The sequence below is a fragment of the Herpailurus yagouaroundi genome, unplaced genomic scaffold (assembly GCF_014898765.1).
Source record: "Herpailurus yagouaroundi ecotype Mexico unplaced genomic scaffold, PumYag 142, whole genome shotgun sequence".
NCBI classification, from domain to species: domain Eukaryota; kingdom Metazoa; phylum Chordata; class Mammalia; order Carnivora; family Felidae; genus Herpailurus; species Herpailurus yagouaroundi.
The window spans coordinates 40,619,833-40,642,161 of NW_024412397.1; the positions used below are offsets into that span (position 1 = coordinate 40,619,833).

The 22,329-nt window shown below is 37.5% G+C and overlaps 1 protein-coding gene across 1 annotated transcript in view; it reads left to right on the plus strand.

Moving 5' to 3' along the window:
* KLHL14 (kelch like family member 14) overlaps nt 1-18,199 on the plus strand; it is a 103,826-nt gene extending 85,627 nt beyond the window's left edge. The window contains exons 5-9 of the mRNA XM_040479136.1: nt 606-684; nt 7,671-7,861; nt 7,943-8,101; nt 12,136-12,293; nt 16,046-18,199. Of these exons, the coding sequence (XP_040335070.1) occupies nt 606-684; nt 7,671-7,861; nt 7,943-8,101; nt 12,136-12,293; nt 16,046-16,186 (728 nt within the window). The 3' untranslated portion in view covers nt 16,187-18,199. The remainder of the gene's footprint in view (nt 1-605; nt 685-7,670; nt 7,862-7,942; nt 8,102-12,135; nt 12,294-16,045) is intronic.
* The last annotated feature ends 4,130 nt before the right edge of the window (nt 18,200-22,329 follow it).

The following is a 22,329-nucleotide window of genomic DNA, read 5'->3' on the forward strand; positions in this document are numbered from 1 at the left end:
GGTGCCTGGGTGGCTCAGTCAGTTAAGTGTCCAACTTCGGCTCAGGTCATGATCTCACGGTTCATGGGTTCGAGCCCCACATCAGGCTCTGTGCTGACAGCTCAGAGCCGGGAGCCTGCTTCTGATTCTGTGTCTCCCTCTCTCTCTGCCCCTCCCCTGCTCATGCTCTGTCTCTCAAAAATAAATAAATGTGAAAAAAAAACTTTTTAAAAAGTCTCTGGAACTGATTATTTACAGACAATAAGTTCCTATTTTTAAAACACAAAAATACCAAAGTTCAGAAAATTTCCCCCTAACTTTGTGGTAAAACTGGTTTGGTAAACAGACTTGCTTTTATCATAATGGCTGATTTAGTTTTGTTCTGACTCAGTCCAAAAAAATGAAAGAAAGAGAAGATGGAGTGGAAAAGAAGAAAAAAGAAAAATATTTGAGGTGGCACATTTATTCTTCTACTGACTTACTGCTTCTCAGACTGGGCTAACTAGTCCCCCTACTTAATTCATGTGTGTGTTAAACCTGAAAACAGACACATCTTACAAACACTATTAGATGTGCAAAACAACAAAGGAAACTAAGTTTTAAATGTCTCACATATATTTTTACAGGAAAACACAGTACAAATTTTGTCAGTCGATATGATCCTCGATTTAATAGCTGGATACAACTTCCACCCATGCAAGAAAGGTAAGTGTTTGTTTCTTATGTCTGAAACATTTGTGGCTACTTTACAGGAAGCACAGATGCTGAATGGTTTCCTATCACAAATTATGCTAAATGGAGCCAAGGAAAGACATACGAGTCAAAATACAAAATTTGGCCTGGCCCATTTGGAATAACTCCTTTGTTAACTCAATGGGGAAAACCAATCAAGTAAATCAATTATTGGTCCTAATGTAGGAAGAGGAAAAAATGTATGATTGTCTTCCATTATTACATTACTTTGGTTTGTTGGCAAGTGGAGCTAAAATCTCACTGCCTATCCTACTTTTCTTGGTGATAATATATTTAAATCCTATAATTGGAAAAAAAAACCCACCATTCTTACAATGGTATGCATTTTGATACAGAAATTTCAGTCTTAAATTTTCAAGTCTCACTAACTCATATCTTGTACATTTGCCCTCTCAACTATCCTCCCATTAAACATTCAAGAACAGGTCGTTTGTTAGCTTTAAAAAAAAAAAAGAGTTTTGCAAAGTATCATCTCAGTTTTTTACATATTTGGTGTTCATCTCACCCCAGTCTCCTAGCGGCCAAGGGACAAGTGACTACTAACTATATTTATACTATAAATTTATTTATATACTATACTATATATATATACTATATACTATATATAGTTTACATATATACTATACTATATAGTATAGTATACATATATACGTATATATATATACATATATATGTATATATATAGTATATATATGTATACTATATAGTATATATATATAGTATATATGTATACTATACTATATTTATATAGTATTTATTTAAATACTATATATTTATACTATATTTTGCCTCTCCTGGTTGTTACCTACATAAGGCCAATGCATATGCAAATTCTCATGCACAATTCTGAGCCCTTGATTCTTTTCAAATAATACTTCAGCATCCTCTTGAGCAAAGTATCCGATATAATTACAATAAGCTGCAACCTATTGCTTCTTCTCAACTGAAGTATTTAAGAAATAACTTTCTTTCCTGTTTCCCTCACGACTCGTCACCTTAACATCTCGTTTATAAACATTCGATTAGATTGAATTACATCACTAAGATCCAATCGGGTCCTTCATAAATTCCAAGTCAAAAAGAAGTTTTCGGATAATATCATTTATTCAAAAATGTGCATTCCTGCAACAGGACAGTATGAATCTATGCTATGAGAAATCTCCGTATCTAACCCTCTCTTCTCTATAAATATATTAAAACCCTCTTTCGGGAGACTAAAAGCTGTACACTGGAAACGATGAGGCACAATGTAAGAAGCACAGACACTTTTGGGAATGTGCAGTTCCAAGGTACCTGAAGAAATGATTCTAAGTCAGTTAATATCCAGACAAAGTTCCCAGTCCTCCTCTCGTGCATACGTGCCTGCATAAAAGCCGCCTGATGTCCTCTCCACTGCACCTTGTTTCTCTCCCTTTGGGGTTATTTCCTGGTTGCTCTTATTGTGGCTGTGTCACTCTACCCTTTAATCAAAACCATTCCAAAAAGTTTTCTTTAAGAAACAGATTTTAAAAATGAATATCAATAATCTATTGGAAACGTCAGCATCTCATCACCGCGGTCCCCTTTGCTGGGGGGCTGCACACCACGATAATTAACCTTCACGCCTTCCGTTTGGGAGGCATAACTCACGTCGCGGTCAATTATCTCACTCTAGAGCCCCTAAGGATGAGAAGTATTGCTGCAAAACCTAATTAGTAATTTTTTTAAATGTGTATTGTTTACTTGATATTCTATAATGACTTCCTCTGAGGCACTATGGCCTATCATGGCAGGGTCCTACTTAGACAATTTTTAGCAGCTCATTGACCTGATAAAAAGACCTGCCATGGTCTGTCGGCGCCCGGCAGCCACCGTTGACAGGATGGACTGTTTAACGTTTCTTTCTAAGTCATTATGGTATATCATGTCAGGTCCCTAGTAAAAGAAGTTTTTTTTTAGATTTAGAACAATCAACTCGATAGACCAAATAAAGAGCTCCTTACAGAGCTGAGTGGGAAAAGGCAGATCTCACAAATGCCCAGTCAATCTTCTAGCTCCCTATCTCCTATGGGTTGGTTGACCCTGGCAACAATCCATAACCTAAAATGAAATTTTTCTGTCATTGCCAAGCCTCCATTCTAAGTAGCAAATACAGTCAGTTACCAGCATGGCTTAATTGGTGAGCACACAAAGAAGAAGAAAAAAAGAAAAAAATATAAATATGAGACACCCTTCAGATCTGAAGTTTCTTGAAACATTTAATTGAATTAATTGTACATTGTATAGATCATGAATCAGGCTCACCAGAAGTTCCCCCACCTCCCTCCTTCCATTCTTGGTACCAAACTGCTGAGAAGTTACCAAACCGAGAATAATAGAAGCCTATTGAAAACCACCTCTGGGATAACCCACTCTTCGAGCCGGCTGGACAGATTCTTAGATATCTCACCTAATCAGAGCTTCTAAAGGAGTGCTATAATCAAAGCGCAGACTATCCCCCAGTTCAGCAGGGAAATGGGCACACTGCTTCTAGGCTTACTCAACCGACTCATGAAATTCATCCCTACTATCTGTGAAATGATTACAGGAAAATACACGCTTAAATGTAATGCTACTGAGTTGTTGTGGTCTCAGATGTAGGATTTGATTCTTCAGGAAAAGGAAGAGGGCAAAAATTAAAACTAAGATCAATAGAAATGCTTTGGTAACTTTACATTTTCCTTCAATAAAAATAAACATTGTAGGTGTGATTCATCTGGAGCTCTTACCCCTAGCTAGTCTAGAAAAAAAAAAAAAAAGAAAAGAAAAAGAAAAAGAAAAAGCAGTTTGGAAAGCACGGACAGCAAAGCTTATATTTCACAGAGTAAGACAAAAGCTAGAAGCAATACGTAAAAAATGTTTCCAAATTTTAATGGTTACTACAAGCCTTAAGAAACAATGTGAGACAATATTCTGTCTGAAAAAATCTTTTGTTGTTTTTAACATGATGGTGAAAGTCAAGATTTCAAGCTGAGATAAGGTTATAGTAATTCAATCTCATGCTCTAGGATATAAACTGACCATCCAAAGGGTCAGAAAGAACTAGGAAAGACCTGTACAATATGCAATGTTCACAATGCGTTTGTGGAAGTTGACTACCAGCAACTGGTAGTCTTTTTTAACTTCTCACAATACGTTGACTATTATTGCCTCTGGCATTGGGGGGGAGGGGCTGGAGGAGGGAGAGATGAACAATTTGCGATACAAATAGTGTAATCCCATTTAAAAATTTTCAGTAATCTTGAACTTACTTTCCAAAAAAAACCCAAAACAAAACACCCAAATAGCGTAATTATGTGTGCTCTTCATGTGGGGAGGAGGGGCAGGGAGCACTCCCAAGAGAGACCTGGTATGGTAAAATTTTAGCCTGGAGCAAATGTTCACAGTTGCTGACAGACCATTAACTATCCAGTGTTCCTATAATGTATCTCATGAATTCTCACTTTGGACATGCAAGGGAATAAGTCATAGGCTCAGAATCTTCACTATTGGAATTTCTACATAAAAATGCAGTTTTAGTCAGGAAGCGGAACCTACTGATTTTTTTTTTTTTTTTCCATTTAGATCCTAACAGTGACACTGTGTGGATAAAGCTAGGAGTACACACGAAGCATCAAATTAAGAAAATCTTGGCTAGAAAGACAGCAAGTTCTGACAGGCTCACTCAGTGTCAGGAAGGAAGGAAGGAACCAGGATAGAAAAAAGTGAGAAAACTGAAATTTAGACTAGATGAAAGGAGTGCACACTACTACAAGATTTTGCTCTTATTCTCCGTTATCTACACTTATTTGGTGGAGGGTTTTCATACTTGTCGTGACTAGCAGGCATTTTCTCTTGTAGACCAGTATCTAGCGCATAGAAGAACTGAACACCTTATGGCCCGCATAGTCCAAATTATTTAAAGATGGCCCATTAGTAGGATTGGTAAATTAATTATTTCAGAGGCTCTAAGACTTGTTATAGAATCATCATATGGAAGAGGGATTGTGTCGATGGTGCAAAGAAATATGTTACTTTCGTCTATTTTTATAGAATGTGAGGTTTTTCAATGACACATTTTAACTGAGAAGGTAAAAGCACTATTAAGACAACCTTGACCTATCTTATTCAATGAGAAAGCAATTGAAATCTGGTTAGAGAAATAGAAGGAAGCAATGGACATCTGCAGGCACTTAATTTTGCAACTGTTTTTAATCTGATTTTATATTTAAATGGGTTTTACTTCTCTGTAACAGGAAATCTCAAAATTTTTAGATTAATCTGATTAAAAAGCTTCTTCCTAATACCTTTCTCCAAACATATTCTCCAAACAATGCATACGTGCAAGACCTATATATGCAACATTTTATTACAATTTTATTACAATTTCAGAGCTTCATGAACCCCTCAGAAGACCCAGGTTAACCAGACTCACTCTATGAAATCTGCCACACCTTCTCTTTATTTTTCTTCCTCCTTTCCTCCTTCCTCTTTTTCCATCATTGCTGTTCTTCATTGTCCTTCTGAATTTTCCACAGCACATATTTCTTTCAAAAGCATCAGGAAAATACAGGAAAAAATACAAACAGAGCCAAAATTTTGCTCTAAAATTATCCATGATTTTCAGGACTATTAAAAAAAAAATAAAAACCATATGATCCACCAATCCCACTTCTGTTTTATATCCAAAAAAAATGAAATCAATATCTTGAAGAGGTATCTGCACTCTCATGTTCATTGCACCATTATTCACAAAAGCCAAGATATAGAAACAACCTAAGTGTCTGTCATCAGATGATTAGATAAAGAAAAGGGGGCATATCTTTACAATGGAGTATTATTTAGCCATAACAAAAGGAAATCCTGCCATTTGTGACCACATGGATGAAATTAAGGGTCGTTTTGCAAAGTGAAATAAACCAAACAGAGAAGGAGAAACACAGTTACTTATATGTAGAATCTGGAAAAAAAAAAAAAGAAAAAAGTCAAACTTAAAGAAACAATGGATGGTGGTTGCTAGGGGCCAGGAGATGAGGGAAATGAGGAGAGGCTGGTCAAAAGGTATAAACTTTCAATTATAAGATGCAGAAGTTCTGTGTATCTAATATGTAACATAGTGACTATAGTTAATATTGTAGCGTATACTTGAAATTTGCTAAGAGAGTAGAAAACCAAAAAAAAAAAAAAAAAACACAAAAAAAAAAAACAAAAAAACAAAAAAAACCAAAAAAACAAAAAAACAAAAAAAAATAGCTATGTGAGGTGATACATGTGTTAATTAACTTGATTGTGGGAATCATTCCACAATGTATCTATATATCAAATTACTGCATTGTGACTTTAAATATATTACAACTTTATTTGCCAATTATGCCTCAAAAAAGCTAGAAAAAATAAAACTGAATACATCAACATCTATAACATATACCATACCTACTGGTAATAAATCACCTCCACAAACATTAAAACATTTCACTGTCATTTAAAATATGGCTAGGCAAAGTTTATATGCAAACATCTTGATGGCTGATTTTTAATAACATTTTTACCCGGGTCATGGTAACTGATGGTTCTGACACATGAACAAAAAGCTGGACACTATGACAGCACTTTACATATGCATTTGCAAATAACCCTGTAAAAAAAGGTACCATTAGCATCCCCTTGTTACAAATGAGCAACCTGAGGCTGAGAGGGGTTAACTAATGTGTCAAAGGTCACACATCCAATAAATCACATAGCCACGCAATCTGTTCCAGAGACCAAACTGTTAATCAAGACGCCGTCTCCTGCTTCCTAGAGGTTTTGGCACTTTGTAAACACAACTTGGAAAATCTCCTGATAAAAATCTTTTGGACTCTTGATCTTGCTACTGACATTGCCCAAGAGTCCTGGCCCTTATTTTTATGAAGACCATACATTTATCAAACATAAATTATATCCTCTGAGGGGCCTGGCACTTAACAATCGTACTTATTCATATCTTATCCTTATAAAGTGTATTATTCCAGTAGCATCAATGAGAAAAAAAGAAGCAAAGGGTCAAGGACTTGCTTAATATATCAACCCAGTCATCCTAACTCCAAATTTTCAGGTCCCCTTTGAACATTTATTCTCCCTCAGCTCTCATGTCTTACTAGTTACTGAGTCTTACATCGTCCTTTACAATATCTTTTGCTCAGCTCTTCTGTGTCTTCCATAAAACTCTACTTCAGGTCCTCTATATCTCACTCTTATTTTATGGTCTACCTCAGGATCGGTCTCCCTTTCAACACAGCTTGTGTCTTTTACCTTTGAAGGCATAATGGGATAATTTAATGAATTGCCTCTCTTGAAAAGAGACTAAAAAATATCCTGTAGCTTTGTAAGAAACAACACTAAAAGCTCTATCAGTGAAATTCCTACGATTGGTTTGTATAAGAGCAAAATTTCAGCACTCTATTCAGTTCACAAAAGTTTCTCTATTTGTGGTAGTACTGGGAAGAAAAAAAATGATAATTGAAGAAAAATTTTGATGATGTAGTTCTCTTATAAATTGGGAACAATGACCCTTGAAGGACCATGAAAAAAGTGAATGTCAAGATAATTTATTATTGTTACATTATCTACCTCATTTTTCACTTTGTCTTACTGAGCTGTGATATCTGTACGAGGTACCAAATATCCCAAACATTAGTGAACACTTTAACAGTGTATAAAAAAGCAAGATAAAAGAAGCTGAGACAGGGTTGGTGACTTTCTCCTCTCCGGTTACTTTAATATGAAATTGCTAACCAGAACAGGCAATGCGTACAATTACTGTAAAGGTCTCAGATTTAGAAGGGAGCTGTGTGTGTTCTTTCCAAATTTCGGCAACCCTTTCTAGAGCGGGATGTACCTCCTTTTCCCTGACTGACGGAGCCCCTTCTGTGATTTATGGTGGGTTGTTGTTTTCATTGTAGAAGAGCCAGTTTCTATGCATGTCGGTTGGACAAGCATTTATACGTTATTGGCGGAAGGAACGAAACCGGCTATTTGTCCAGCGTGGAGAGCTATAACCTAGAAACGAACGAATGGCGTTATGTGTCCTCTTTGCCCCAGCCTCTGGCTGCTCACGCAGGAGCAGTGCACAATGGGAAGATATACATTTCAGGCAAGTCATTCTTCCACTTTCTGTTCCAAACTTCAGTTCCAAGGCACTTTCTTGACTTGTATGTATATGTTTAATTCACAGGGGGTGTACACAATGGAGAATATGTCCCATGGCTGTATTGCTATGACCCTGTAATGGATGTCTGGGCTCGAAAACAAGATATGAACACAAAACGCGCCATCCACACTTTGGCTGTAATGAATGATCGCTTGTATGCAATTGGAGGAAATCATTTGAAAGGTCTTTTTCTTTCTTTCTTTTTTTTAATCACAATATCATTTGCATCTCATGTTTCTTGCTAAGGGGGTTTCTCATTAGATAATCATAGTTAACCAAGTAAAAAACATGTTGACCAAATAAAATCTACTCTGTGTAAATTAGCTGTACCCTTGGGCAGGCATTTATTTTGGCTCCTCTGCAGATAGGATTATTTTTAAGTTACCACACACATTAAAGAAATGAATAATGATGTCAACAGAAAGTAAAAAACGGAAGCATTAATAACTGAAAGCACAAACAATTTGTTGTAACAATGAATTCAGTAAAATAAATTATTCCCTATCTCCGAAGTTATAGCAATAAATTTTTTCCAGAAAATTGTTTTTTGTAGTGATCATAAAGAACTTCAGTCATAGCTGCACAAAGAAGCTAACACGTGATTTTTCTTAAAGAAAACATTTAGTAGAATTTCATGTCTAAATTTGGAATTATTTCTTTTAAGAGTTGAACACCAAACCTATGCTTCTCAAATTCTACTTGCTTTTTTAATTTAAAAAAAAAAAAAACACATGATATTTTTAGAGTTTTGTTTGGGCTCCTCTCCTCTCCATATATCTGTATGACTACAACCTTTTTTTTTTAGTTTATTCATTTGAGAGAGAGAGAGAGAGAGAGAGAAAGTGAGCACGCAAGTGGGGGAGGGGCAGAGAGAGAGAGGAAGACACAAAATCTAAATCAGGCTCCAGGCTCTGAGTTGTCAGTACAGAGCCCAACGTGGGGCTCAATCTCACGAACTGTAGATCATGACCTGAGCCCACATCAGATGCTTAACCCACTGAGCCACCCAGCTGCCCCTGACTACAACTTTTTGTAGTTTACGTGCATGTGTGTAACTATCCGCATGCATATCACACTGAATTTGACAGGAAAGCAGAGAGAACTGTGTTGTTAAGATTCCTGAACTGCATTGGGCCTCAGTTTTCTTACCTAAAAATGAAGAAACTGGTATAGGTGATCTCTAAAATCTCCTCTGGCTCTGACCTGCCATGATCCTTGAAATTGAACCAAATGTGAAACAGGCCATCCAAGTATGGTAGATAAGGCCTTCTATGCATTTATTTTTCCATCATACAACCATCTAAAAAATGATAGATGTAGACATTCCTTTTGGTTCTCCAAATACATATATACCCCTAACATAATAAAGACCACACAGGTGTAATTTTTATGTAAATATTTCCAAGTTCGTATTCAATCAGAAACGTCAATACCCTAGTCTATGCTGCTCACCTTTGTACTCTCCCCAGTGGGAAGGGATTGATTACCTTTGCTGCTGCAACTTTTCCCTTTTTATTCTTTTTGTCTTTCATTGCTTCTCTTTCATCTCAAGCCATACACCATTCCTTCTCATCAAAATATTTGTATGCAGTTTAACTTTGTAGCTTTCTACATTAAAATGTGATTTCTACTAATTTCTTTTGCATAATGACTGAACATTCTAGGAATTTTTAAAAAATGTTTATTTAGTTTTGAGAGAGAGAGAGAGAATGCGAGTGAAGGAGGGGCAGAGAGAAAGAGGGAGACAGAGAATCCTAAGCAGGCTCCACACTGTCGGCACAGAGCTCAACATGGGGCTCCACCCCATGAACCATGAGACTATGACCTGAGCCGCAGTCAAGAGTCAGATGCTCAACAAACTGAGCCACCCAGTTGCCCCACATTCTAGGAAGCTTTAATATTTGAGGTTATACTTGAACAGGACCTGAGCCGCAATCAAGAGTCAGATGCTCAACAAACTGAGCCACCCAGTTGCCCCACATTCTAAGAAGCTTTAATATTTGAGGTTATACTTGGACAGGGTAATGACAACCTAAATGCGAACACACACACATCAAAGTTAGGTCAGCTCAGGAAGGCATTATGGTGTAGAGAGAAGGGTATGGATCTGGGTTCCAGTTATGGACTTGTGGTTGTGTGGTCTTACTCAAGACACTTAATCCCATGTCTATAAAAGAGGGGTAATTATCTTTTCCTTATAGTTTTTGAGGCTTATCATCAACATATGTCATATGTGTAGCGGGCACCAAGAAGGCATACGTATCCTCCTATGATGCCACTAGAACTTCAGAACTGGAAATTTTCCCCAGTCCTCATTCCAATTATCCATGCTTCAGAAATTATCATCAATAATCTTACAGGAAAGGAATATACCACAGAATTCCAGTAAATCCTTCACTCTACTGTTCTCAAATCTATGTGATTTATTTTATGTAAGAAGTTAGTGGCCTGAAATAATTTGTCCGCTTCTTCAAGAATGAAAATTATTCTACTTTTTGGTCTATCTTTTTAATTACTTTGAAGAGTCCAGTAGGTTGATTTTGATTGAGTGTATGCATTGTAATTGTCAGCTAGCAAATATCCATTGCACACATGTAAAGAGAAGAAAAATATTATCAAGGATTTGGTCTGTTCAGTGACCAGGAAGCACTCCCCCTCCAGATTTTTGACTTTCTAAATTAAAGGCAGGGCCCCAGTGGAGTCTAAGAATTTAAGTTGTTCTCTGCAACCCACTTACTGCCCCAGTCACTGAAAAACTTCATCAGAGGTGAGAGAAGAAGCCCTCAGTGAAAGTTAGCCCCCTACTTGACCTTGATCCTTAGTAGATATTGGAAACTATTCACTTCATCATAGTTGCTTATAAACATAAACTGTTGAAAAAGGTAAAAGATTCTGAACACCATTTAATTAAAACAGTTTGATTGGGCACCTGGATGGCTGACTTGGTTAAGCATCTGACTTTGGCTCAGGTTATGATCTCACAGTGTGTGAGTTTGAGCCCCACATCAGGCTCTGTGCTGACAGCTCAGAGCATGGAACCTGCTTCGGATTCTGTGTCCCTCTCTCTGTCCCATCCCAGCTTGCACACACTCTCTCTCTCTCTTTCTCAAAAATAAATAAACATTAAAAAAATTTTTTTTAAACATTTTGAGAGTTAAATATTCGTTTAGGAAAAGCAATACAGTTTAGCCTGTAATAATATGAGCTCAGAAGCCTGTTTGCCTGAGTTTAAACCTCAGCCTATCTACTTACTGGTTGTGTGACTCACTCAAGTCATTATTTCTCTCTTGCTCTCAGTTTTCTCCTCTCTAAAATGAATATAATGGCATAACTATCTCATGGGGTGGTTGAGAGGAATTAAGTGAATTCATCTACAGAAAGAAAGCATTTGGAAGACAACCAGCTTATTGTAAGCACTCTATAAAATGCTTACGTTTAATTACTTAAAACTTTTTAAATAAGGTTTTAATAAACATTTTAAAATAAGATATACCCCCATATAATCAACATTTACCAATGACATTGAGTCAGACATTGCTTTGAATGAATTGGACATACCTAGAGTTTGTTTTAGGTCTCGCGTAACATGTCTCCCTATTTCACTAGTAAACTTATACCTTTGTCTCTTTAAAAACACAATTATCTATTTTGTAGCCCTAGAACTATTTTTAAAAGAACTCCTAGCCTTGGGGCACCTGAGTGGCTCAGTTGGTTTCAGCTCAGGTCATGATCTCACAGTTTGTGAGTTCAAGTCATGTGTCAGAAATCCGTGCTGACAGTGTAGAGCCTGCTTGGGATTCTCTCTCTCTCCCTCTCTCTCTGCCCCTCCCAGCTTCTGCTCTCTCTCTCTCTCTCTCTGTCTCAAAATAAGTAAATAAACTTGAAGAAGAAGAAGAAGATGAAGGAGGAGGAGGAGAAGGAGAAGCCCTAGCCCTGAATTGGGACCCTGAGAGTTTATTCTTTTTTATTTTTTTTTTTTATGTTTACTTATTCTAGAGAGAGAGCATGTGAGAGGAAGTGGGGGACAGGCAGAGAAAGGGGGACAGAGGATCTGAAGCAGGATCTGTGCTGACAGCAAAGAGCCTGATGTGGAGCTCAAATTCACCAACCGTGAGATCATGACCTGAGCCAAAGTCGGATGTTTAACCTACTGAGCCACTCAGGCAGCCACCCTGAGAGTTTATTCTTATGTGGTTCCATTTTGCTATGTCACTTAGGTTTCTCCCACCTTGACGTAATGCTTGTGGAATGCTATGACCCAAAAGGTGACCAGTGGAATATTCTCCAAACTCCCATTTTGGAAGGTCGAAGTGGCCCTGGCTGTGCAGTGCTTGATGACAGCATCTACCTTGTGGGTGGCTACAGCTGGAGTATGGTATGTGTCCACATTTACCTCATCCTCTCCTTCTGTGCTTACTTTGTGTTTCCCTCTAAATGTTACCACCTACACATAAACCTTTTTTTTTTTTCACTTAAATTTTATTTAGTTAACATACAGTGCAATATTGGTTTCAGGAGTAGAATTCAGTGATTGATTGTGTACATACAACACCCAGTGCTCATTACAACAAGTGTCCTCCTTACTACCCATCACCCATCTAGCCCATCCCCCACCCACCTCCCTCAATCAACCCTCAGTTTGTTCTCTATCATTAAAAGTCTTCTGTGGTATCTTTTCCTCTCTCCTCTTTCCACCACCCCCACCCCGATATGTTCATCTGTTTTGTTTCTTAAATTCCAGATATAAGTGAATCATATAGTATTTCTTTTTCTCTGATCGACTTATTTCACTTAGCATAATACGTTCTAGCTCTGTCCACATCATTCCAAATGGGAAGATTTCATTCTTTTTGATAGCTGAGTAACATTCCATTGTATATACATACCACAACTTCTTTATCTATTCATCAGTCAGTGGACATTTGGGCTTTCTCCATAGTTTGGTTATTGTTGATAATGTTGCTATAAACAGTGCAGGTACTCCTTTGAATCTATATTTTAGTATCCTTTGGGTAAACACCTAATAGTGCAGTAGCTGGATCATAGGGTAATTCTATTTTCACTTTTTTGAGGAACTTCCATACTGTTCTCTAGAGTGGCTCCACTAGTTTCCATTCCCATGAACAGTGCAAGAGAGTTCCCCTTTCTCAGCATCCTCCAACACCTGTTGTCTATTTTAGCCATTCTGACAGGTGTAAGGTGATATCTCATCATGTTTTTTATCTTGATTTCCCTGATGGTCAGTGATGTTGAGCATCTTTTCATGCGCCTGTTAGCCATCTGGATGTCTTCTTTGGATAAGGATCTATTCATATCTTCTGCCCATTTCTTAACTGGGTTGTCTGTTTTTTTGATGTTGTGTTTGATAAGTTCTTTATAGATTTTGAATACTGACTCTTATCAGTATGTTGTTTGCAAATATCTTCTCCCATTCCATAGTCTGCCTTTCAGTTTTGTTGTTTCCTTCACTGTGCAGAAGTTTTTATCTTGATGACGTCTCTATAGTTCATGTTTGCTTTTGTTTCCCTTGCCTTTAGCGATGTGTCTAGTAAGAAGTTGCTCTAGCCAAGGTCAAAGAGGTTGCTGCCTATGTTCTCCTGTAGGATTTTAATGGTTTCCTGTCTCACATTTAGGTCTTTCATCCATTTTGAATTTATTTTCACACACAAACCTTTTAAGAGTATCATGCTTGTATGCTAGGAGTAAGTTACTTTAAGTAATAAAATAGAATTGGTGTGGTTGCTATTGAGCTGTCTTGCTGTCTGATCAACTATATCCCCAAATGCAGTAGGTCTCTGCTTCTCTCTTCTCGCCATGCTGTTGGGGCTTTCCAACTAAAGTAAAGATACTGAAGTGGTTTTACAAATATTGCGTTGAAATTGTTTGAATAGTTTGTTGAACTGTTTGAATTGTCTGAAAAGTTTCTGACCAGTAAGGCATAAACACTGGAACCTGTTAAATATCCACAAATTCCCTTTAGGATATATAATTTTCCATGGCTTTTCACTTTCCCCCATCTTTATCAGGAAAATTTCCAAGGTTACACAAAAATTGAGAGTACAATGGACTCTTGTTAACCTAGCATCCAGCTTCAACATCCATCAAAATTTTGGCATACTTCATCTATTCACCCTTAAAAACTTTTGGCTGAAGTACTTCATCCTACATGCTTCAGTATTTATCTTTAAAAAAGTATTCGTTTATGGGGGTGCCTGGGAGGCTCAGTCGGTTGAGTGTCCGACTTCAGCTCAGGTCATGATCTCACAGTTTGTGACTTCGAGCCCCGCATTGGGCTCTGTGCTGACAGCTTGGAGCCTGGAGCCTGCTTCGGGTTCTGTGTCTCCCTCTCTCTACCCCTTCCCCACTCATGCTCTGTCTCTCTCTGTCTCTCAAAGATGAATAAATGTTAAAAAAAAAAAATTAAAAAAATAAAAAAGTATTCGTTTATGTAAACACACTGTCATCTCACCCAACAAAATTAACTATAATTCCCTTATTCTACATTCAAAGTTTTCCTATTCACTTGTAAAAATATATATATATTTCGGGGTGCCTGAGTGGCTCAGTCAGTTAACCGTCTGACTTCAGCTCAGGTCATGATCTCGTGGTTTGTGAGTTCGAGCCCCACATCAGGCTCTGTGCTGACAGCTCGGAGCCTGGAGCCTGCTTCGGATTCTGTGTCTCCCTCTCTCTCTGGCCCTCCCATGCTCATGCTCTGTCTCTCTGTCTCAGACATCTCTCAGACATCTCTCTGTCTCTCAATAATAAATAAACATTTTTAAAAATTTTTTAAATATATATATATATATATATTTTAAGTTGATATGTTCAAGTCAGAATCCAATACCCTCACTTGTATTTGGTTATTATATCTCATCCATCTCTTGCAATCTGGAAAATCACCCACTCCACTTCTTCGTCCATGCCATTAACTTGTTGAAAAAAACAGGGTCAGTTATTAGAGAGAAAAGCTGACATTCTGGAATTAGCTAATGATTACCTTGCAATATCATTTAATACAGTCTCTGTCTCCATATTTCCTCTAAAACTGGAAGTTAGACATAAGGACTTAACACAAGTTCAGCCTGTTTCTTTTTTAAATTTATTGTGTTCCTTATTTCTTCTCTTTTGTTAAGAACACTTGAGGAGGTGGCCATGTAGTTCGAATTACATCGCATTACATCACATAGACACGTATGGCCTCATGGTCTACACATTCACTTTTTAAATGATGACTGTTGATTTATAGGTGTTGGTTTCTTAATATTAATTTGGGGTATTAATAATATTAGCTTATTTCTTTTGCATCAAACGAGGTTCTTGTATAACGTTTGGGGGGAGTTTTAAAAAGGTATTAGTTATATGTAGGCAAATGTACATTGAACTACATATTCATAAGGGGTTTGTTCACTGGTGCACATTACTAGCTGCAAGAGTGGACACATTTAGAACCAGGTACCAGGAGGACACTTTCAAAAAATGATGACCAGGTTGGTTGGAATTTTGGGGTTTTGCCTATGCTAAAAGCCAAATTGCTTTGGTTTTAGAAGCGAAATGTCATACAAGCACTACCCCCAGAGGGTGACAAAGGAAACGAGATTAAAGACTTTTTTTTTTTTTAATTTCTCACGTGGCCACTTGAAAATAAATCAATGTGCAAAGAAGTTGACAAGCCCTCTTGTCCGGCTTATTTTGAACTAGTTTTGAATCTTCTCTCTTATTCCCTACAGTAGTAAAATAAAACCGGAAAAGTGAGGCAATGATTTAAAATTGACCAAATTGTTTGACCCAAATTATTTGAAAATCTAAGATGAATTTTTTTTAACTGAAACCAGCTGGATAAATTCCAATTTTTGGTCCATTATTTTAAAGGATTTTGCTGATCATCTAGGTGTTGAAGGCGCTCAACTTTTATTATTAATCACAGACACACACACAGATTTTGCAGTCTTGCGAATCTCAGATTTTCCTGTAGGGAAAACAGTTTCAAATCCACCGCTTTCATTTGGAACTTTTTAGCAAGAGCAGAGAATTGACATTTTCTTTCCAATGTAAATGTGAGAAGTAGGATTGCCATTGCACTTCTCGGAACATTCTTCCCTAAACGCCCCCCCTCTGCCATTACAGGGGGCCTACAAGTCATCCACAATATGCTACTGCCCGGAAAAAGGCACCTGGACAGAACTGGAAGGGGATGTAGCAGAGCCACTGGCAGGTCCCGCCTGCGCACCGGTTATCTTGCCCGCCTGTGTACCTTACAACAAATAACGCCAGGGAACCCTGGAATGAACACTCTCACCTTCTAGGAAACAATGACAGCTGACATCACTATTGTACTAGGAACAGTGCATCTAATGGCACAACTGCCGAAACCCGCCCTTGGGTTCTAATGATTTACAAGGAATGACAAAAGAAAAAGACCTGTTCTTGAACAGATACTGTGTCTGCAACTCGGATCACACCAAACTTCCTGTGGTGACAGACTCTTCCATTTCAGACTGGTTTTAACTTGTCCCAGCTTTACGAAAACTCCTCATGTGGATCTTAACGTTCAAAAGGAGAAAGATACAATACAGAAGAGTGCCCCAGACAGACCTAAGATCAGTATTGTGCATTGTAGTCTACCTGCATGTGACCTATGTTGAAGTTTTGGGGATATTGTGTTCATGAACGATCCAGAATTCGACCCACTGAAATACTTACACTGCATTACAGAAATTGCCACTCGATTCTATATTCCTAACCTGTGGCTCCTTCACAGACTCCATAGGCAACACAGTTATAGAAAATCATATAAGATTAAAGGGGAACATGTTTGTTTCTATATAACTTCATTTCATGTACCGCCTGCCCCTTACAGCACCTCACGGGATCACAGAAGAGGAAGATGTTGGCTCTCGTAGCAATTGCTTTCTGCCCTGTGGGCTCTAGGCTAGCCAGTCATAATTTGTGTCCTCAATTTTATATGAAAGATTAAGACAAAACATACTATGTCACTATTCGTTCCACAGAAGCTCATGTTTTGTCTTTTTTTTTTTTTACAGTATATAAAAAAGTAGTGAACACATCTGTTATTTCCTTCAAAAGGTAGGACTGACAAAGTTTTCGTACAATATTGAAGAGATTCTGTTGGATAACACGTCTGACCCAAACTTAACCTATGGTGAAACTGGGAGATTGCTTTCAGGAATTCAGGGATGAAAGGAAAGAAAAATTTCTTTTAAGTGCCATCCCAGTTGTCTCTCTGTCCCTAAAACACACCACTTAAAAGAGCCACAAGAACGAATTATAGCTCTTAACAAATATGTCTCCCTCTTCCTCACCTTTGGCTCTAGAAATGGCTCTGGATTTGGCTCTAGGAAAGCACATGACTTACCCTGATTATTCTCCAACTCATCATATTTGTTTGTTATCACCAAAGATGCCTGAGATCAGTTAGCTGAACAATTGCTAGTTGTCTTTAGAAGCATGAGGAATGTAGGAGCAGAAGGTCAGGAGAGCATGAGATAGTTTTCAATGTGAACAATCAAAAGAGCAAAACTGGAAGGAACATGAATTTGATTTTCAAGCGCTTCAGAGCTGAAACAACAGTTAATACTAAATTGTAGCCTAAAATATTTTTTAATCACCCAGAGGTGTTGTTGAATCCCTCCACAAAAGTGTCATTCAAAACAACAACATGGGGAAGCCACAGACTAAAAATGCCTTGGTGATGAACTTTCACCGTGGAGCATGTCGAGATAGATGGGTGTACTGGAATCCAATGCTGTTTCTACAGTAAAGTGCAATCTTTGTTGTTTTTGTATTTATTTGTATGTTCAGATCCAAAGGATCCGTTGTAAAAATATATATATAAATATATATATATATATTCAGTGCAATCAACTTTCATTTCTTTTTCCTTGAAAACATATATATAGGAAAGAAAAGTTACAGTACTTGGGAAAAATCCCAGCTGACGTCACGAAGAGAACAAGGTCTGCTTCAGAACTTTTTTTGTCAACTGTCACCATTTCTTCTGAAAGTCACAGTTTATACAAGGATATTCACTTTCCTTAGACTTGTTCTTCATTTATTTTTTATTTCTAGCCAAAATAAATAAGAGAATTTATGAGAACTGTAAGTAAAGCTTTCTGTATTTCAGAAAGGCACAAACTATTAGAAGTGAATAGTGAGTAAGTAAGTCACAGAGATTGTAAATTTTGTACAGTATTAGAATGTGTAAATGAAGCTTGCTTGGAAGGGGAAAACTTTAAATAAAAACTTTATGTACTAATTCAACTGTCTCATACTCCTACTTATAAGGTATATGTATAAATCTCTACACTGAATTGTTTAAAGGTTTACAATATGTAAATACCTAAATATTTTTATTCTGCTGATACATTTTATACGTTCATTTAGCTTCCTGGAATATATAAATGTATACAGTATGGACAATGCAAAAAATTATGGAATGCTCCTGAAAAAATGTTGTGTTAAAAATTACGAGTAGAGGGGTGGCTCGGCTGGCTCGGTCAGTAAAACATGTGACTATTGATCTTGGGATTGTGAGTTCAAGCCCTATGTTGGGTGTAGAGCTGACTTAAAAAAAACTTTTTTAAAAAATCATGATTAGAATCTGATTTATCCACTGCAAGAGTGGCATAAGTTATCTAAGATCTAATAACTCTTTGTGTAAATTACTAGAAGTACCATATGTATTAAACAGCACTGTTACACTTTCTAAAGAACAAGTGAATCACACGCTAATTAGAACAATTATCTAAATACATAGTATCTAGTTGTGTTTTATTTTTTAAAATCTGAGAAAGAAGTGCAGTGCAAAGAAAGGGTGTGGGAGACAGTAGGGGAAACTGAGGCATGTCACTGAAGGTAGAAGTTGGTCAACCTTCTAGGCAAAGAGGTATGAAGGGTTGGAAGCTATTTCCTGAAACCTGCAAGTTAGAAGAACCTACTTTAATTTTTCCCAGCCACATGTACCTTTGTTGATGACTAAACTCACAATTGGGGATCATTTGATCCCTCCTAGTATTCCATGAAAGCAACAGAAATGGGGTTTCTGTGTTTGTCTACTGAATCTTCACCTCTCCATGCTTGCTGTGAGGTAGCCTCTGTTACCATCTTCTCCTGAGCCAATTGGCTAGTTGCTGTAGGGTTTCTTCCAAATGGCCTGAATCCCCAAAAGCTCCAGTACTAACCAAATATCATGGGCAGTTAAACAAAATTTGTCTTTTTCTTAATCCCATGAAACCACCTACTTAAGTCCATAACTAGACTGGCAAAAACTGGGAGAGTGAGCGTAGGGACCAGGTTTTTCAGTTAAGCTGTGTCTATAGGCTAAAAATTAGTGCCTGCATTTGTGCTTCCCAGTTAGGGCCAAATTTATATTTTCCCAGCTGCATGACACTCACATCACTTAAAAAATTGTCATCATTATTGACATTGTAAGTATCAAGTATTTATTGAACATATCCCAAAAGGCATCACTATAAATGCCAGAGTTCTTATTAAACTCGGTTCTCTAGGTCAAAGCATTTTTTAGGTGAAATAGCAAATGAGCTAAAATAAGTTTGGTAAAGCATCCTTTGATAGATTGAGTTCCCATAGATGAGGTAGCAGGAAGATCATGGCTGATCAAGCCTGACTTCCTAGAAGCACCTGACCTAGAGGATGTTGAAACTGTGATAGAAAATAAAATGGCAATAAGAAACAGAAAGGTCAATATAAAAAAAAAAATCTAAATAGTATGTTTGCTTTGTGTAGCTATAGCTGTATAGGGCTGCCCTGGCTAGTACAATAAACATGGGCCAAGTAGTGGATGGGGTTTCTTGATGGAGTATTCTACATTTGTTGTGTTTTCAGGCATGGTGCAATAACAAAAGGTTCAGTTCTACAGATGCATACGAAAAACGTGCTTCAAGAATGCAACACAATGGCATAAGAATAAGACAAAAGTGTTCTGGTGCCTGGGAGGCTCCGTTGGTTAAGTGTCCAACTCTGGATTTAGGCTCAGGTCATGATCTCACAGTGGTGAGACAGAGCCCCAAACTGGGCTCTGCACTGAGCATGGAGTTTGCTTGGAATTCTCTCTCTCCCTCTCTCTCTGCCCACCCCTGCTCATCTCTCTCCCTCAAAATAAATAAACATTAAAAAAAAAGTTTCTACAAATTGAAGTTTGAGTGGCTTATTTTATTCCAGGTTATTGCCCAGCATATATTAAGGACTCACTAAATGTCGATTCTTAACATTAGCAGGAATAATATTACTTTAGTGTTTTGGCTCACTAATGATGCTAAAAACAAGATGACTGGAGGGAGTTAACATGTAGACAGTAGAACTGTCTACTCCCCAGTCTAAGAAGAATTATATAACTTCAGGTAAAGTGATCCTTGATTCTAACCTCCCCTTCTGGTTTTGTTTTGTTTTGTTTTGTTTTGTTTTGTTTTGTTTTGTTTTGTTTTTATGTATTGGGCTGACTCTTCCTCTCTGACCTTCCAAACCCCCATGTACAACAAAATGACACACAGGGTTAGGCAGGCAGGGGGTGGGGAGGATAGGGAGAGGTAAACATTTGACTGCATGCAAAGTCGTCCTACATTTAGAGAGACGGCAGGCTTCTGGCTTCCAATCAAGTCTCTCAAATTCAAGACATTTGGGAACTGATTGAGTTAAATTAGGAAAAAGGAATAAAAGAAATAGGATTTAATTATTAATTCAAAATTATTATGTCAACAATATTGTAACATAACAACATAACACTTCCAGTAACGTAATGCTTATTATGAATCAGGTATTATGCTGATATTTTATACATATTTTCTCATTTATTCTTCTGAGAAGTTCTATGAGGTAAATATTGTTCATATATTAAAGGTAAGGACACTTATGCTCAGAAAGGGTAAACTATTTGATAAGGTTAGACAGCCGATAGGCAGTGGAGCTAGGATTCAAACCAAAGCTTTAAAACAGTCATCATCTGCAGTGCATGGGTGGCTTAGTCAGTTAAGCCTCCCACTCTTGGTCTCAGCTCCGGTCTTGACTCAGGGTCATGAGTTCAAGCCCCACACCGCTGGGCATGGAGCCTACTTAAAAATAATTAATTAATTGATCAATTAGAATAGAATAGTCATCCTCTAACCACCATTTTCTCCTGACAACAAAGAAACTTCTTAAGTCGACCATTTGAAGTCATGTAGAAACTCCAGGTGAATGGTCTGCATTCGCCATATATGACGAGGCTGTGCTAGAGGGGAAAGGGAACAATTAATGGTGATGCAGCATGACAAATGCCACATTATTGGTGTAAATTAACTACAAGGAAGTGCAAGAATGGGCAAAAGGAACTTGCTCTGTGACCTGGGAGGGTCATTTAGCTTCTCCAATTTCCACTTTGTCATCTGTACTTAGGGCGATACAATCTCTTCTTCAAAGCATTATGGTGAAAATCATAGATAAAGAATGTGAAAATGCTTTGCATCTGGTAAACTCCAAAGTAAAATACGCAGATCAACTATCAGGATGCAAGGACAAAGTCCAACTTTTCAACTTGCCTTGCAGGATACCTCAAAATCTGGCCTCAGCCTCACTTTCAGGTCACATTTTTCTTTACTACGGTGTCCATTAAGCAGTGTGAATCCTTGCTTTTCCACAAACACAGCTATGCTTTTCCATCTTTGCCCTTTCGCTTGTGCGTTTTCTCCACAGAGAATGCCATTTCATGCTCAACACTATCTATTAAAATCATGTCCTTCAAGGTCCCGTTCAACCTCTACTGCTTTCATTAAGCCTTCATGATCACAACAGTCTTGCGTGATATTTTTCATCTGACTTACTATGGCTTTCTTACTTTATCTATTCCATACTATTTGTGAGGTTTTACTAGATTCAGGGTTCCTTGAAGGTAGAGATAACATACAATGTGCCTTTGAAAAAACATAATGCCATAAAATACTTATTGAAGAAAGGTAATATTTCTTTAATTATCAATGTAACGTAACCAAATTATGGACATTTGGGGAAATACGGCAGGAAAAAAAGATTACCTTTAGTCCACCGTACAACACAATAACTGTTATCTTTTGGGGTCTGAACTCTTACCCATGTCTTTTTCATTTGACATTTTGCATTCTATGCAACTAAATTTACATCTTGACGCCTTAAATTTTTAGCATTTCACAAGCCTGTTTCCATGTGACTAAGTGGTCTTTATGGTAATTTTTAATAAGGTCATAGTATGCTAGAGGAACATTCAAGCATTGGCAAGTTTCGATTTAGGTACTGGTGCCACAGGATCCCCAACCAGCATTCTTACGTGTTCTTTCTGGTTCCCTCCCACCAATTTCACTCCTCAGTTCAGTTCCACCCACTGCTAATATTGTTTCACTATAACAAACACTTTGAAATACATA